Source organism: Lichenostomus cassidix, chromosome Z (assembly GCF_008360975.1).
Source record: "Lichenostomus cassidix isolate B80296 chromosome Z, HeHo_3.0, whole genome shotgun sequence".
Lineage (NCBI taxonomy): Eukaryota > Metazoa > Chordata > Aves > Passeriformes > Meliphagidae > Lichenostomus > Lichenostomus cassidix.
The window spans coordinates 42,049,438-42,068,274 of NC_139511.1; the positions used below are offsets into that span (position 1 = coordinate 42,049,438).

Sequence of the window (18,837 nt, forward strand, 5' to 3'; positions counted from 1 at the left end):
TTTTTTTAAAATAGAAGTACTTTAACTTCAAAATCTGAAGGCAAAATAATCATGGAAAGTAAGTATGAAAAGCAGTTTCCAAGTCTGTCATAACTGAGATGCAGCATCTTGGATTGCATGCATCTGTACATGCTTGTATCTAGCAAAATCTAACAAAATAAACATCTGAAAGTAAAAAAACTTGTTAGAAAAATAATTTAGCAGTACAGAATAATGTCTGTGTTGCATGTAGTAATATCTAAAGTATCTTCTACAGCTGCTGATTAATAAACTAACTGTGATTCAAGTGCGGAGAATTTTTTCTAGTGTGCCTAATCCAATGCAAAATTTAATGTCAACCTTAGAAAAGATCCTACAACCATGAACAGTTGTTGGGGTTTTTTAGTGCATTTTTTTTAATCCACAAAAGAAAACAGATTTAACACGTAATGAGTCATGTTACTCTGACTTTCAAAGGTGCAAACACATAGCAGAACTCAAAACAGTTTCATGTCAATTCAGCAGTGCCTGTTCTGCCCATGCCTAGCCAACTTGTACACTCATATTGGTGAGACTGTCATAATGTAAACAGGGTACTCCTTTGATTTATCCAGAGCTTCTTACCTTGCTTTGATAGAGGAAGAAATGTAAGCACTAAGGGATAAAGGTATTTTCCCTGTCATAAAAGACAACAGTGGAAATATGAGGAAAAGAGTACAACATTCCTGTTACCATTTCAGGGCTATTGGTTTACCTGACCAATACCTTACCAAAGCCCAATAACATATTCGTTTCCCACAAATATGTTATAACTCAGCTGCCAGGAATTCACAGACAGCAGAAATAACAGAAAGTGAGAAATACTGTTTACATTGCATTGATGTTCACCATCTCTGTATCATCTGCAAAACAGGTAAATGTGTTTCAGATATTTAGAGTAGAACAGTATCTATTTTAGTAAGGCATTTTCATTCTGACATTTAAAGAGGAAGGAACATATCCCTTAGTTCAGGCTTCTCCTTGTGAACCAGTTTTGAAAATTTCAACTTGCTTTTTCAGCTGCTAACATGGGCCCACGATGGGCCAGGGACAGTCTACAAGACTGTGCTATTTCCCAAGCTTAATCCATTCCAGCACAGCTCAGCTTAACCCAGGACAATCACTTAGGACATTTTCTAGTTCCCTGTTCAAATCTCTAGCTGCCATCAGCTGAAGGTTAAAGCAAATGTCATCTACCTCTGGCACCCATGGTGAAAAATTTATGTAGTCCTGGACATGATACAGGTTTTGCAGTTTTACAGCTGAAATCCTTCAGATTCCTCGGTCCTACTGGAAAAGGATTTATTTTATTGCAACTCCCAAATGTTCATTTTTGTATGTTTGTTTTCCCACAGAATGTGTGCATTGCTTCCAGCAATGTGTTTTATATTACCTGGAAGAATAGAAATGCTCTAATGGGAGGAAACAATTGTACTCTTATTGCCAGTGCAACAAAAATCAGGATTTCAAAATGACGCCATGACTTCTCAAGTAAAGTCATCCCATTTATTTCAGAGCTTGGGGACTTCACTCCTCACTCTCTTACAGTCTTCTGTGCAACTACATTAATATACACCCAACAAACTATGGGCCAAAGATACAGACTTCCTTTTTGCTTATCACAGACAAAGAAATTTGCATGTCATTGATTTATATGTACCTCAGCAGCTCATATAGAAAGTACTCTGTGTTGAAATGAGTTCATCTTTTCTTTTTAGGGCATGCATTGGCTATGCCTTTTTTGACATGAATGCAGTCTCTCTCTCCTGAGGAGTTTCCTATGAGGCTTTCATCAAATACACAACCATAAATAATTTCATGTAGAGTTCAAGAGATAGCCTGGACTATGCTTTGTGATAAACATCTACTGGAAAATTAAGATCTAGAAAAATCTCTTTCATTTCCCTAGTACATCTTGTCTTACTTTATGTTGGGCTAACATGTCAATGACCAATGACCCTCACCTTGATAGTAAAGTCTGCAGTGAGAGGCCCAGATATTTTTAAGATCTCCTTGTCAGGAAACTTCTGGAAGTCAATGCTAGAATTTTCTACAAGGAAGGAGCCTGTGGTGCTGAGGCTGTTTTCACTCTTCACACCTTGGAGAGTCTTGGTTTCCAAATCTGACAAACAAAAAAAAATTGTCAGGAAACTAGAGCATTGCAATTTGAAGTAATTGAGAGCAGAAAAAAGCCCAGCAAAAATTAATAATATTTCAGCTTTTCCCCCCATAGTTATTCACATTTGCACAGTTTTATTTTCTTTTTTCTCTTCCATCTGCTTTTTGGCTCTGTCCAAACCTTAGATTTTTAGCTCACATTCCCCTCCTCACCCATAGGTCATGTTTTTACTCTCTTCCAGACATACTAATCCATTCCTCGTTAGGCATATTTGCTGTCGTTTAACTCACTCTCAGTAACTCACGCTCCTGTGTGGAGCGTGACTCAGACCTTGGCCCATGAGCACTGCTCAGTTCCTGTACCCTCTTTCAGTTCAAAGGTGGGTCACTAACCACATGTTGTGGTAGACAATTAACTGGAAGCAGGATATCCCAGAAAGAAAGATCAGTATGACAGCAATCCCATCCCTCTCCAGAAGCAGTCTGATCCATCCCAGTGGAGAAGAAGGGGAAGGTGAGTGCTGAACCCTTCTGGGCTTTCTAGCTGGCTCTCTCTGTATTTACAGCTATGAAAAGTGGGCATTAATTCAGATACTGTTTTGTAGAAGCTACTTCTGATTGTCATATTAAAAAATCAGTAATTTATTAAATAGAAATCAAGAGTCAGAAAGTAGGTTTGTTTCATCATCCAGCTAGCTTCCCTACCAACTCCAGATCATGCTTTACAGCACATTTACAACTGTTTCTGGTAGTTATTTAACAGTGACAGTGCATTTCATCATGAAGGATCGCCAAGCTGCAAATCTTCCACATATATTTATGAATATATGCACAAAACATTCTCCAACACAACGAGGCAGCTAAGGCATACTATCCATCTCTGACGGAGATATATTTTCAAAGACATCAAAAAGAAAAAAGTGGTTTTATTTGCATACATGAAGTTGCTAATTAGGGAAGAAATAATATAATTGCAGTAATTAGACTGGTTTTCATGATGGATTAAGGTAATTAATTAATGATGGAAACTGCTGAGGCAGTACACTAAGAATTTGCACTGTATTAATGAATTCCTTGGTTTTCAGTGAGACCAGTCTCTTCCTTTGTGATGCACTTCCCCATCTATTTATTTTGGAACAAAGCTGCATGCATCAGGAATGAAGATGGTTTTAAGACTTGTGTATATATAATCAGCCTCCTGTTGACTTCTCCCACAACCAAAGTGCACAGGGCAAAATATTCCCTCCTCCTGCAACTGACTGTATGTAGCTCATACATATATAAAATCGTTTGATGGGTGAACAGAAAGATTCATGGAGACATCTGAAACAAGAAAGAGATATATTTGGACTTGCTCATGTTTACACAGTGCAGTTAATCTAAATCTCAACCAGAGACTCAGGCAGACCTTTCTGATTCAAATCTTTTTGTCATGAAATATGATACAGCCTGAGTGAAGGCAGCTTTAGATCAATCTCTCCAGCTAAAATCTCATTTCTCTCTGAGCTGTCTCATAGTTCAATTTCACTGAAACAATAATAAAAGTACAAAATTTTTCTATTTTGGAAGATAAAATCTATATTGTAAATGAAGACAGCAGAGAAAGGAAGAGCGCATATCATGTACTGGGAAAGTAATATCAGCCATACTGGAGCAGCTCAGAAATACTCAAAGGACCACTTAAAACTGAGGTACAGGCAGCATTTGAACTTTTAGCAAAAACATAATATATTTTGTTTTGGTTTACAACATATAATTTGCTGGTCTTTATTCACAGCTTTAAATCTGAAGTACCCACTGCTTTCTCAACACAAGCAGGGAGCTACAGAACAGGACTGGTAAGCCACTCCTTATTTTGATACCCCGTATAAAGTCTTTGGGTGAAAGAAAATATGAAGACAGTGAAGTGATTTGATGTTTCACATCCTTGCTGACACTCAGGTTTGTACATATACTGACAAACACAGAAAACATAACTGGTCTGAGCTGCAGGTTTTTGAAAAGGAGAATAGCCCAACTTACCTTTCAATAATTTGTGCTATTGAGAAGTCATGCAGTACAGTTTGCATTTTTTTTCTGACAGTAAATTGTATTTACTAACACTCTAATATTAATTTGCTGCTAATGAGAAAGGGAGCAGTAGCTACTGAGGAGCTTGTGAGCAGCTACCGCACTGGAAGATGAGAGAGAGGGATGCCAGGAATTTCTATTAATGAAATAAATGTATTTGCCTTCAGCTCTTGCACAGTATTCTCAAATCCTTAGATTCCTCCCAGAGATAAGGGATATACAGCTGCTAGAACACACAGATGAAGAAGGAAAATGTTATAGCCACCAAGTGATGGGCTAGCAGAACTCAGTGGTCTTATCTCCTTGGAGCAGTATCTCTGGGGATGTTGTTTCATTTGTGTATGCAGTTTCAGATTTTTAGAGTGTGTTTTTTAGAGTGCGATGCCTGTATCTAGGGGAGTGAGAGAGATCATCATAACAGAAATGTGTTAAAAGTCATGAGCAGCTTGATGGCTGAGCTGAGCTGTAGGGAAGCTTATACTTTACTGTCCTCAATATTTCTTCACTCAGTGGTATATATTTTATTAATTTTAAACAAAAGCACTTGACACCGAGTGAGCCAGCCAAAGGATAAGCAAACAGAAATTACTGAAAAATAATGGAGGGCCAAAGAATTCTGCACTGTTGGCCAAGGTCTGCTTTGAAGACAGTGTGTACCACTGAGGTAAGTGGGTCTGAGGAAAACTTCTCAGGGCAGGACTCATCTGTGTGTTGAAATCAGTGACCTGAGAGAGGGAAACCAGACACCACAGTGTAAACAGAGCACTGCAGGTTACCAAGGCTCTCTTACACCAGCTCCTACTTACATAAATGATCGGGTCCTTTCAGCACGAGGCGAACTTGCCTGCTTCCATAGGGAATAGCCACCACTGTATCATCCGCTGTGGGAAGGCAAAAATGCATGGAGTAAATAAGCAAAGAAACTCCCATCTTTTTTCAAATAAGCAGTGAAATAGGTGATTACAAGACAGTCAAAAGAAAAACCTTAGGGCCAATTAAAAAACTCTAGGAATTATGATTAAAATATGAAAAAAGAATTTGTTAAAGGTGATAAGAAATTTCTGCTTAGAAGAAACCAAACCTGTTGATTTTATTTGTCCCCAACTCCTTCAGAACTATTTAAGGCTTTCATGAGTAACTACTAACTTTCTATTTCATCACAACTCCACTTAAAACTCTCAAGTATTTTGAATTGGTGCTTGTGGTGAAGTAGAGAAGCATAACTTTATTCTGACGCTTAACCAAAATAGCCTTCCCATTTTTCACTTGACTTTACCCCACTTAAACCCCACAGCTTCTCCATGATCCTGCCCATGGTCTCCTACTGCCCTCAGGTCTCCTCCCATGTGATGGTCTCCTACTGCCCTCAGGTATGTCATCCTTTTCACACCTTTTATTTTAATGATGTAAGTACTATAATTCTGCTTCCCTTTCTACACTGCTAGCAGAAAGCCCCTGGAAAAACAGAAGCCCATTCGACTGTCATGTAAACAAGTAAGATTAAAGCAGGATTTTGCACCTATGAAGCCCTTGGGAGCTTTGCCAACTGGATTTAAACTGAGGTGTGAATCAACACATAGGTCACATGCAGCTGTGAAAGTTAGGTCAGCATTTCTAAAAGGCAGTAGCCTCAGTAATGCCCTGAAGGGAGACAGGAAGGGAAGGCATGGAAAGATGATATAAAATGCTATTCCTGGGTCATGAAGTGGCATGCCCAGACAATGCTGACCTGGACTGACCAGCACACTTCACTCACCTTTCCCTGTCCTTTCTGCCTCCTTCCCACATAACTGGAAGCTGGGAAAGAAAAAGTACGCATGCCTAACAGAAATTTTTGGAGGAGTGAGAAGGTGGTAGATGTGAGAGGAACAAAGTCTCTTTCACTATTTATTCATTAGAATTGCTCACATCTATGTCATGAAATGCCTGTTATCAGGAGCTACAGCTCTGCCCTCAAAGCAATGTTTTGCTTTGTCAGGTAAGGCTAACTCAGACAACAAAAGCATTTTATCTCTCATTTAGACATATGAGCTGGGGCCTTACATTTCTGACCAGATCAAACTGGGAAAACTGTTGGAACCCAGCTAAATCAGGATGCTCACTTACTAGCAAAATAGCTATTAATGCTGACATTTTATATCAAAAGGCGAAAAGTCAACAGAGAGGAAGCAATACAAGAAACAGGAACTTTTAAGCAATACATTCATTCATCCAAACATATAATAGCTCAAAACTGTGAACTAGAACCCTCTTAAATTTTAAATTCTGTAATGCATCACAGGAATAATCGACGTTCTTATATTTCAGAGCTCTATAGGATGAAATAGCCATACTTTTGTGACCTCTTAATATCTCAGAAGTGAGGCAGAAATGTAAGCAGTCTCTCTGAGTGCCACAAAAGTTGTGTGGACATAAAGACTGTTCAAATTTTCAGACACTTCTGAATCATGTCCCATTTTCAAGCTCGGATTCGATATGTTTTCTGAAACTATCTAGAAATTTCAGTGTCTCCTAAATCTTTTGTAGCACTGGGGTTAAACTCAACACATGTTCTGCTCATACACGTCTCTGATATCACATTGATTAATAAAGCTAGGAATCCTTCATGTCTATAAAGAATTCAAATTTTCTATTTCAAAACAGAATCTATTTCTATTCAAACATTCAATTTCTAAAAAAATCATTAAGTACTGGTATTCCAATACTGTTTTACTGGTACCATGCTGGCATTCAGATTCAGGATACCCAGTAGGATAAACACATTTTATCCATTTGGGGGAACAAAATACATGAGTATGAAATATCATTTTGCTGTATATATGTAGCATTTTTTAAATGAGTTTGGGAAAACAATAACTTAAATTAAAAAAACAAAACAAAACAAAACAACAATATTAATGACCTTTTTACAAGTCTTATTTAAAGATAGTCCCATGCCATTATTATATCTGACTGTATCTCAGTTACAAGCTCTGTGCTGAGGAGTTAACAACTCACTGACATGTCACAGAAAACCTGGACAGTTTAAAGAGCATGTGAGTCTATATTCTCAGCATGCATCTTCTGCCCCAGGGTATTGTTAGGACCATATTTCACCTGATCTTGTAGTTGCTCTCCATTTGAAATCCTAGCACGCTTTATGTGAAATGCGAAGGTCAGTGGGATTTATGCTTATAACAGTGCTTCCTGCTTTCACAAAGCAGAAGCAGTGGGGACTGAAAGATAATTTCCTGAGGTTAACAGTGATAAGGAGGAGACATTTCCTGTGAAGAGACGTGAAAGTAAGCAGGGTAACATTTAGTCACAGCTATCTCCAACAATAAGCAGAGTGACAGATTGTTGAGCAGCTGTGCTGAACCCTCTGAGGAAAAGACACAAAGTGCTTTAACAGGTGGTTGGTTTTCTCTGGAGATCATGCATAGGAAAGCAAGAGAGAGTCCCAGATATCTAAAAGGGCAGTGGCTTAGGGCTGTGAAGAAAGTGCAAGGATTTAGGCAAAAGTTAATGTCATGTGCATACATCAGTTTCACATGAGAAATGTAGTTTTGGATTTTTAATTTGGATTTTGTCCAAATGGTCAGTCAGTTTTCATGATGAGAAATGGAGTTCTATCTCCCAATTAATATTGATATTCAGTGGAAATCTGGAACTGCAACTATTTTTGACAGCCACAGCAAGAGTAATTAGGTGATTATCTAGACAGCATAACAATTTCTACAAGTCTCTTTTAACAGTAATCTATTCCACTACGAGATGTCAATCCTTCTTTAGAGAAACACCAACTTTGCACTAGGTGGTTGGCAGAAAGCACTCACAATGTATGGGACCAACTCTTTATCTTCTTGGTGAATATAAAGAAGCCCACTTAAATGCAGCTTATCTTCATAGGAAGGACATACAATCTTCCCTAAGGAAGATATTATCAAAAACAAAAAGATGCATTTGCTGCAGACCTCAAAAAAACACCACCCAAGCCACCTAAGAGAAAAGGATGTTTCTGGAATGAATAAATGAATGAACGTTTTTGTACCTTTGTTATTATTAGTCTTACAAAAGTGTAGATACAGGTGCTTTCCTTTTCACAAAAATGTAGCTGAGAATTCAACATCACACTACCTCCTGCCCTACTGTGTTTCTGTTTCTGAGGCCACTGGGAGATGTATACTACTCCTGTAAATAGTGAGGAAGCTGTTCCTGTAGGAAGTGCTAAGTGTTTAAAAGCTCTATGAATTCCTTTCTCTTATGCCTTTGCATGATATAAACGGCATGGAAAAGGGAACTGGATGTGAGCACCCAGAGAAAATTAATTTACTCTGAGCTCAGGACTGTGTTTGGAGCTCAGGACTGTGTTCTCTGTTAGGGAAACAAAAATCCCAAGTGAAGCCAAAGAACACTACTGCTGGTATCTAGTCACTGATGCACATTTCCCTTCTGATTTTTCTAATGCTGCATGACAGTGTGGCTCATATTGGCTTTTAAGTCCTTGTTATGACCACAGATGAAGTAGACATAATTCTAGAAAACCAGGATTTTTTAATAAGAATAACTTGAAATTTAGCTACCAACTAGTGAATCCAGTAATTGAAATGACTGTATAAATACAAATAATCAGGCCCTGATTCCAGATATGCTTGTATATTTATGTTTATAGTGACAAATAAACAAGATGCTGACACAGACAAAGTGCCAAAAGTGCTGGGGAAGATAAATGCAGAAAATGAACACAAGAGATATTTAAAAGCTTTTCAACATTTAAAATCTCAAATTTTCACAGCATTCACATAAATGATTTTGAAGCAAACAAAAAGAATTCATATTAATTCACAGAGGTGAAGGGGATCTATAACTATGTCTTTACAATTTTAAAAATGCGATTGAAAAAAAAGACTTACTTTCCATAGATTCAAAATTCATAACATTACATAAAAAAATGTATGTTTACATCAAGGAAGGGAATAATGTCACATGGTTTGTACAGAATGCATACAAAATCTATGATTATCTCAGCTGTGAATAACAATTATATACAGGCAAATGTGTCTGAAAAATCCATTCTCTAACATTTTTTTCATGTTTGTCTCAGTCTAAGATTGCTCTCATCCAGCTGCTCTATTACCTATATAACATTCTTTACATTTCATAGGAAACCACTGGGAGTAGGTACTGTATTTTACTAATATTTTAGTACTCTGCCTAATATATTAGTGCCTTATCCTCAGTAGAGAAGAGATGAGGACCTTTTTACCACAAAGCAACTCAAAACCAATTAATTCCTCCTACAGGAAAAGACATTTGCCAAAACAGTTCACTAACACTACTATGTCTCAAGGAGCCTGGAGATTTCCAAATCTGTTCCTGCACATCGCAGAAAACTTAACAATGAGGTGAAATTCCAATCCTAAATATTTGTGAATTATTTTCTTTGTCCCCTAATGTACAATTCATTGCATCAGCAATGGAACTCTTATGAGGATTATTCCTTTCTTTCCCTCATACAAAACAGTGGTTTGGTCTTTCTTACCTTTTCTTTCTTTCTTCCCTTTTCCCCCTATGTTTTCTTTCTTCCTTTCTTTCTTTTCTTTCTTTTGTTATATTTTCTTTATTTTACCCTTAAGTGCTTGGTTTGTTCCTTCATTCACACCTTCCCTTCCCTTCCCTTCCCTTCCCTTCCCTTCCCTTCCCTTCCCTTCCCTTCCCTTCCCTTCCCTTCCCTTCCCTTCCCTTCCCTTCCCTTCCTTCCTTTCCTTTCCTTTCTTCCTTCCCTTCCCTTCCCTTCCTTCCTTCCCTTCCTTCCTTCCTTTCCTTTCCTTTCCTTTCCTTTCCTTTCCTTTCCTTTCCTTTCCTTTCCTTCCCTTCCCTTCCCTTCCCTTACCTTCCCTTCCCTTCCCTTCCCTTCCCTTCCCTTCCCTTCCCTTCCCTTCCCTTCCCTTCCCTTCCCTTCCCTTCCCTTCCCTTCCCTTCCCTTCCCTTCCCTTCCCTTCCCTTCCCTTCCCTTCCCTTCCCTTTCTTCTCCTCCTCTCCCTCTCATTCAGCAAACACGGAGCCACAGTTGCCCTGTGCTATCTGCTGCCGTGTGCTGTGCTCCATACTAGTGCAGTTACTCTTTGACAGAGAGAGGCTTTTGTAAAAAGCATCTCTACTTGCTCCTCAAAGAAGCTGAATGCTATCTATATAGGAATCCACATGTGGATTCACACTATCTTCAGCAGATATTACACTACTATTTGAATCTTTGAGGTCACGTGCAATTCAGCACTGGGAAAAGTGCTCCAGAATGGTAGAGCTGGTCTGTTTAAGCTCTAAGGTTGGAGGCAGGTTTGCAGGCTAGCACATGTGATTTCTTAGGTGTGCCTACATAGGCATGCAAGTACACCTACCTTTTAACCCTTCCTTCAAACTGACCAGACACAGCCTATTTCTCACTCCAAAAGTATTATAGCTCCCTCTGTGGTGCTGTGAACAGGTTGAAAAACCTGTCTGGGGTTCAGAATAAAGTAATCCTGTCACTGGGGCACACTAATGCCACTTTACCACTCTGGATTGAAGCTGGGTCGGCCTGAAGGAAAGGCTGTGTTTGTCTGCAGGCGTCGCTCACGACTGCGTAGGCACTTTCTGACAACTCAGGTTCCTCGGTCCACCATAGAACTGAGTCACCATGCTGACCACAGGCCTTGGAGAGGGCACTCTGCCAGGCTGGCACCACCAGTCCCTCAGCTTTCCCCGCTGCTGTAGAGCAGCATAAACCATGCTGTTAGGTGCAGTGTGGACTGGGTTCTATGCCTAGCTAGCTAATACAACCAGAGGAGTGTTGGAAGAGCCACCTCTTTTCACTCTCCTGCTCTTCACAAGCAACTAGCTGAGATGGGGAGTATACAGATGACACTTTCCCGCAATCCTCTATCCCCCACCACAACTTGAGCAACAATCTGAGCAAGCCTGTTTTAACCCAAGAGGCAAGCACCTGTGGGGACAACCAGACTGACCATGATTATTCAGGTACCTGAGAAAGAGTGGGGTGAAATCTAGCTTGCAGGAAATGCCTTTCACTAAAAGGGGAAGGTGGCACTTTACCAGAAGGAACAGCTTACGTTTACTTGTTGAGAGCTGGGACTTATAGTGGCCTCGAACCAGCCGGCAGGTGGACCCATCTCCATTGCAGACCCCACAGTTATCTTCCTTGACAGCACTTCCCAGCTGGTGGTCACAGCCAACAATCTGGCAAGAAAGAAAGATGTTCAGTTCAACGTGAGCGCTTACCAACTGACTGCTCAATCCATCTCTGCAACTAATTACACTAAATTTCTCTCTCAGCATCTCTAGAGAGCCATAAAGTACCTCAACAATGAAAGAGACTGTGCAAATCTGGCTGGGAGTGTGGACTGAAGTCAGGCATGAGACAGTGAACAGGTTAGTACTCAATGGATTTTGCAGTCCAGAGGAAGAAAAGAGTATTGCTGGAAGCTGCTATTTTAGGGCATTGTGAACATTTCTTGGTCAGAGTCCTATCAGAAATTTCACTTCTTAGAGTTTCACAAAGAAAAATGCCTGAAACAGATAAGAAGACAGATAGGAAGCAGAGATCAATAGTAACATGGCTCAGTGAAATTTTACCTGCTATGCAGCTGGGGAAGCCATGTGGTTTTAATTATGTTTGACAATAATCCCATTCCACATTGTCAATGCCTGTGTTCAGACATTGTAAAAGACCTGATAAAGAAGGATGGAATGATTGCAACAAAAGAATTGAGCATTATTGCATGAATACAATTACCTGCCCTGTAATTGGCTTTGTGTCTATACGCAAATTGTTTGGTTCAAAATTTTAAGAGCTGAATACAAAAACTAGGTTTCTCAGTTTGCAAAACGCCTGTAATTCCCAGGAGAATCAATATAAATTTATAATTAAGTACATTTAAAGTTAATTAATGAACTATAAATTTATTTAACACGGTGTTAATGTAGGCCTTTTGATTGAATTTTAAGTTCTGCATCCAAGCTATGAATTTTTCACATAAGTAATTGAAATCCAAGAAATTAAGGAAGTCCTTACAATGTTATTATTATCTTTTTAAGTATTAGAAAATGAAAGGCCTTCTGGCATTCTGGCATGCAGAGTAAGCAACAAACAAATGTTTATCTGTAACTTCTAATGAATTTGTTGTAAGGCTCTGAGCCAAACAGAGTGTGTATATCTAAACACAGGGAATTTGAAATAAAGTGCTTTTTTCAGCTTTAGATTTCCCTGCATTTCTGAGTTTCATTTAAATCAGAGAGCTGGGTCCTAGAAAATGATGAGAGCAAGTAGGGCACTTATCATCAAGCCTTGTGAAAGCTGTGTATGTAACTTGCCCACTTAAGCATTCATACTATATTTCTTATTTGTGCAAATCTGAGTGTGCACAACTACACATCTCTGATAGGATAAGATGTACTTCTAGGTTTGACATTTTCTCTTCATTTGCCTATGACAGTATTATAACCAGTATTTACTTTTAGCAATTCAATTCCCATTTATAACACCATTATTTCACTAGCTGCACATTAGCTGTTTCCTTGATTATCTGTCATATTGACAATATATTCAATTTAATTTAAATAATTACAGATATCGATTCAGGCTTGATCATCAAATTTCTTTGATTTTACCTACTTCTTCCAGTTCAGAACCAGGTCAAGCCTCCTATGCTTACACATTATATTATGATGCCCCCAAGGGAATTAATGAGGCCTAAAGAAGTAATAGTCATACATAAGTGGTACATTTCCTTGAAAACCTAGTCATATCAAGACTGCAAGAGACATTTTAACACATTAGAAACACCATGAAAAATAATGGTTAGAAAGCTGAAGCAAAGACAAGAGCATCTTTTGTAGTGACTGTGACTACTCCATTCAGAATTTCCAAGTACAGATACAAAAACTGTATCCACGGTACTATATAAGATTTATGTCTATTTTTTTTTCTGAATAAGAATATCCCTACAGGAGCTGAACCTCCTTTGGTATACACAGACTGGTATGCTTTAACTTCCATGACTGCCACTGTATAGAGAAGACAGTAAAAGTAATTGCTCGCATGACCTAAAAACTGTATGACAATGCCTACAAATCAGATTTTCTTTCTAGTGCATTAGAGATCACTAGCATTCACAGTGAAAAGGGTCCTGCTGGACAGCCCATATAACAGAAGAAAGGTCAGAATTCCCTTTCATATCTGCTCATATTTTATAGTCAATAGCTCACTTAGAGTGGGACACACGTCTTTTGCCTTTGATTATTTTGAAACGAATATGTGAACTGCTTGGATATGAAATAGGCTGGATATTAAATCCAGGTATGAGGCAACCAATTTCAGAAAACAGCATTTACTACTTTAAAGCATTTTTAACTTTATGAATCATCAGCTCACATGTTGCCATGGGCTATACCCTGATTAAAGTTAATTTATAAGCTGGGGAATTTGGAGCTAGGTCACAACTTGTGGAGGAAACCACCAGGAAAATCTCAGGTGTGAAAGGAAGTTACATTGTGGTTTGTTTCTTTTTTTTTTTTTTTTTTTTTTTTTTTTTGAGTTGGACACCCATTACCAGTATACAGCATAAAAATATTTCTTCTGTTGAAATACTGTGTTTCAAATGGAAGTATGAGCAAAAGGGAAATATGGAGACCTTTGTGAATACCAACACTTCTCTGATATGTACAAAATGTATATTAACCTTACTATATTTGGTAGTGTCTCAGGTAATTTTATATGATTAAAAGTTTTGATGAAATTAAATTAATTTCCCCAAGGTCTCTGCAGAGATTTTTTGCTTTACTCTGTTAGATTATTTGTCATAATAGACATGCAGAGCTCTGGGAATATGTATGAAATTTTCATTAAAAAAAACATATGAGTGATTAACTAATGGCAGAAATAAAAATAATTCACAAGTTCACTGCTTTTTTTTTTAAATTTATTTTCCACTACCTAGGGAAATTCTTCCATCTTTTGAAGGTAACTACACGCATTAGAAAGGTTGCTAGTGTTTGCAAAGGAGCCACTGATACTTTAAAATGAAAAACACTACTCCAGATCTCTTATATAAATTTTTAGTAGCTCTTACATGAAAACGTTTTGCAGGCTGGACTCTTATGAAAGCAAAAGATCAGACAAGGAAATATTAAAGTGCTCCTGTAAAAATACACAGTTCATGGGAACAGTATCTTCTGTCTCTGAGCAGAAGAAACAGCAGTTTGGCTGAGCTCAGAACATATAATTTCCATAACATTATTTTCACTGTCCATCAAGGCTGCAGAGAACTCACTGAAAAAGATTATGGAATGGATGAAAATATGTCACCATTCCACCAAAATCTACAGAGGGTTAACAAGGAACAGGAAGGCAGAATTGTTTCTTTCAGCATCCACCCATAGTATGAACAAAACACAGAGGGAAGGTTTTAAAATGGCTGTTATCAGAGATGTTGAAGATGCAAGACACTAGGAGAGGCCAGCTATCAAGAAAAATATTCATTTGGTCTGCAAAACTAGAGAAGTCTGCCAAGACACTGACTTATGGGCATATTCATCTGATGAGAGGTGGTTGAGGACCTTGTCATGAAAATAAGCAGCATGGAAGATACTGCTTCATCAGCATGGAAAGCCAAAAAAACAATAAGGATATTGTACCTCCAATATACAGCTCAGAGAAATGGTTTGGGAGACACAGTTTGAAACAAAATATTAACATTTTTGAATCCAAGATCTGGGGAATATTTCACTCTCTGAAAAGCTTTGAAATGTCAACTCCTTGTCATGGTTTGAAGCTGGATCCAATGCTGAAATTCGGAAGTTTCTGTGAGATAGAAACTTCCCTTTCCAATGCATTCTATTTCTGATCTTACTATAGCCTGGGGAGTTTAGGGAGATGAAGTCTTTTTCAGTCCTTAAAGGTCTGGGAAGGAAGCCCCCACTAGGAATGAAAATGGATTACTACAACAAATTGTGCCTGGAAATGTTCTGAAGTAAGCAGTTTTCATACTCATTTCTATTACATGTTAAGCTTCCTCCCCTTAAAGCATGGTAATGAAGCACAGACTTTCCACACTGAAATCTTTTGAGTTTCAAGTTGCTAAAGTGCGGTCAAGAGGTTTGAGCTGCAGATTGTTACCACACAAAATGTCAGAAGCAGCTCCATTAAGTTCCCTGACAATCTAATCCAAACTCCATTACAATCAAGAACATGTGCTTGTAAGTTCGATAAGCTTTGGATGAAGCTGTTTTGCCTTTCTAAAGGTGCATGTATGAAGCTCACTGCTATTGTGGTTCAATGCCCTTAAAGGAGTAAAGGCAGGTTATGCAGAGCTCTGGAGGTCTTTCAGAATATGGAAGATGTCAGCCATGTAGTACCAGGGTGAGGAAATCAAAGGTGAGTAACAACTCCCTTCCCAGACCTTCTTCACCACCTCTAAAGTGAGCTGATTTTTTATTCTCCTTATGGGTTTAGCATAGAAAGTCTAGCAACAAAATGCCAGAATAACAACAGCTAATCCCTAGTTGGCCAAGCCAACTATTGTTTTCTGGCATGAGGTACCACAGTTCTACTCAGAGGTAAAGATTCCATATTACATTTTAGGCTGAAGTCCCAGACTTCATGCTGACTTTGATTTTCCCCCACCCCCCCACTCACTCCACTGTCAGCCTGTGGATTGACAAAATAGAAAAAATTGGGATATTCCTAACTCTGAGACACATTATTAAAATAACTTTAACAGGACACTGCAAGAAAAAAGGTGGTTATCTGGTTAGCAGATCAAGTGCTTGTGTGTAGTTTAAAGGCATCAGGCTCAAAGTCCCACAACAGGAGTTGGAACTAACTCATTGAGTACGTGCCTGAGTGTTATGTGTGCATGTGTTCCCCTTGTGGACGTGAACTCTGGCTCAGTTTAGCAGATTTTTCCAGAAATAAAACTGGACCAGCAATGACAGGTTCTGCTCCAGCCCTGCTAGCCTGGAAATGCCCTGAAGTAAGAAGTTTTCATAATAATTTCTATTCAGCATTAAGAAATCCTGGGCAGGAAATAATGTAATAAGGCAAGCTTGCAAATCCAGCCAATTATAAATAAATCTCTCTGTTTTTCAAAGGGCATGTCTGCAGTTCAAACGCAGGAAGTTCAGAGAATCTGAAAAAAACAAAGTTGCCCTTCACATAGATATAGTAATGTGGGGCTCAAAGTGTGGATTGTCACTGCACAGTTGAAGAAAGTTTTGGATCAGAGCCATCAATTTAACTGGGTTCAAAATCCTGTTTTACAGAATCAGCATGAAGAGCTGCTCAACTCTTCAAATTGTTTTGGAGGGAACAAGCTTGAGCCTGTACAGCAAACTGGATCTGGGCTGACATCTGTGATGCAGGGGCTTGCAGCCCCTGCTGAAGAGGTCTCTGCCCTTCAGAGCACTGACACCTTGAGATGATATTTTGCAGCCCCAGTATTTTTCTGGCATAGCCAAATGACATTATCCTGTGACAGGCAATCTACACCAGCAGCGGACACCACGCAGGACTCCTCCAGATCCCCTGGAATTCAGGTGGAAGTCCACCACAATCCAACTATAATCAAAGACCATAAGATGATTTTCACAATGGCAAGGCAATTAGTAACTATGCTTGTAAGAGCAGGCCCAGTGATATGTGCAATCAATGTACTTGCTTAGCACTTGCTTCAAATGTATCTCGCAACTGTTCAGGCAGCATGAAACAGACTTCAGTTACTGATGGGCAGCCAAATTGTTAAACACAGGCACTGAAGTGGCTAAGATACACCTTCCAACACATGAAACATGGCTTGCCAGCTTGTTGGTTTATCACTTCTGGTTGCCTCACCTCCCACTGATCCCCTGTGCTTAATTTGCAGATCCTGCTTGGTATCTGTGCCATCATTCTCAGCTAGCTAGAGCTCTCTGCTACTAACATATTTAAAGCAAAACCCTTGCATAGCCTACCTAAACCAGCACAGCAGACACAGTATGTCGAGAATCAGTTGTTCAGGCAAAGCTCTAGAAGGAACCAGCAACCAGCAACCACCCAGCAGCAGAAGGAAATGAAGAGAAATTCCTATTTCTTTATTTTCTCTCAGGGGAAAAAAAAAATGTAAACTCATTCAGAAACTACCCTTGATTTAAAAAGGAGCAATTGAATTACTTTTAAAGCTGCTGCTTCTAAATGAGGATTATAGACACACTAAAATCTTGGATGTGGGGAAAAGGAAACTCCTTACATGCAAATTTAATTAGGAGGACTCTTAAAAAAAAAAAAAAAAGAAATTTTCAGGTTTAATGATTTATAACCAGCCAATTTATTGTGTGGGCCACCACAGGAGAGTCCACAGGAGAGTCTAGATGTGTGAACAAAGCTCACTTCTAGTTCGTTCTCTGATGACACAGAAATCCATAGGGTGCCGCTGTGTCAGATGCAACAATTAAACAGAATTAACTTCCAACAGTTTATAAGCAGATAACAATGGGAAGAAAAGAAGCTTTTGTGATTATTCATATTCACTCACCCAATAAAATCACACTTATCTTTGGTTTTGGTTGCATTTAGACTCACATATCCATACTGACCTAGAGTAAAAATTAGTTACTCCTTCGTCCTTGCAGGCTTGTGTATTTATTGAAGGAGGAGAAAAAAAGCCCTAAATTATTTTTATTTAGAAAATAAATAAAAAAGAAGAATTTCTTTCCTATTCGCCAGAAGAATCACATCTATTGTCTGGATATCTTAGCATTTCCAAGGGACAAATTTGTCAGTTTTTGCAGAATATTAAAATACTACACCAGAAAGTGATCGCAAAGGCCATGTAAGACAAAATCCATCAAGGCAGCTTTCCCTCTGCTTCCTTGTAGCAATGTGCTTGAGAAACCAAGAGTAAATTCTGCCTGCTGGACCTATTCTTTTCTCCTAGATCATGAAACACTAATTGTAAAAGCATTTAATTGGCACTTGTGGCACATTACACTTGACTGCGATTCTTTGTAAGCTCTGGTGACTTCAGGATATGCTTGAAATTGCTACTCAGAGCTCTCTTCTGTTGGGTGTACAGGCTTCTTTTGTTGGCAGGAGTTGGTCCCCTGTCGGCTGGATCAATGGGGATCCAGCTGCAGAGCTTTGTTGTAACAGTGCCAGCAAAGATTTTCTGGTGCTTCGGGCAGTCACATAATCTGTGCTATCAAGGAACAGACATCTCTTACAGTTCAAATACTTGAGAGGGACTTCATGTCCCCAAGCTACTGCTGAAACAGCTTAGTTTGTCTATGTGGTATTCCAGCCTGCTGCTCAGTGTGTAGCAGGAGTGCATGCAGGCCCTAAGACATTTAGGATGTCAGAGGAAACTAAAATTTTAATGCATGCAAAACACCTGTCCTGGGTCTTCACAATAACTGGACCGCTTGCCAGGGTCTTCAGTGAGAACCACACATCTGTTTTGCTAACAAATCTCCAAACTGCAAAACCAGCAAAGACATCTTGCCATCCCCATACAGCAATAAAGTCTCTGCACCACTCTACACAATTCCGGCTTTTAGGTGTAATAAGGAAATATTTCGATGTAGATACTTCGTGGTAACTGAAAGAGAACCCTTAGAAGTCTC

General features: G+C 39.0%; 1 protein-coding gene across 1 annotated transcript in view; it reads right to left on the reverse strand.

Annotated features, from left to right (window-relative positions):
• The window catches only part of ADAMTSL1 (ADAMTS like 1), a 176,455-nt gene that overhangs the window by 110,432 nt on the left and 47,186 nt on the right, over window positions 1-18,837 (reverse strand). The window contains exons 5-7 of the mRNA XM_085041985.1: window positions 11,295-11,421; window positions 5,013-5,087; window positions 1,983-2,140 (exon numbers count right to left, since the gene is read on the reverse strand). Of these exons, the coding sequence (XP_084898111.1) occupies window positions 1,983-2,140; window positions 5,013-5,087; window positions 11,295-11,421 (360 nt within the window). The remainder of the gene's footprint in view (window positions 1-1,982; window positions 2,141-5,012; window positions 5,088-11,294; window positions 11,422-18,837) is intronic.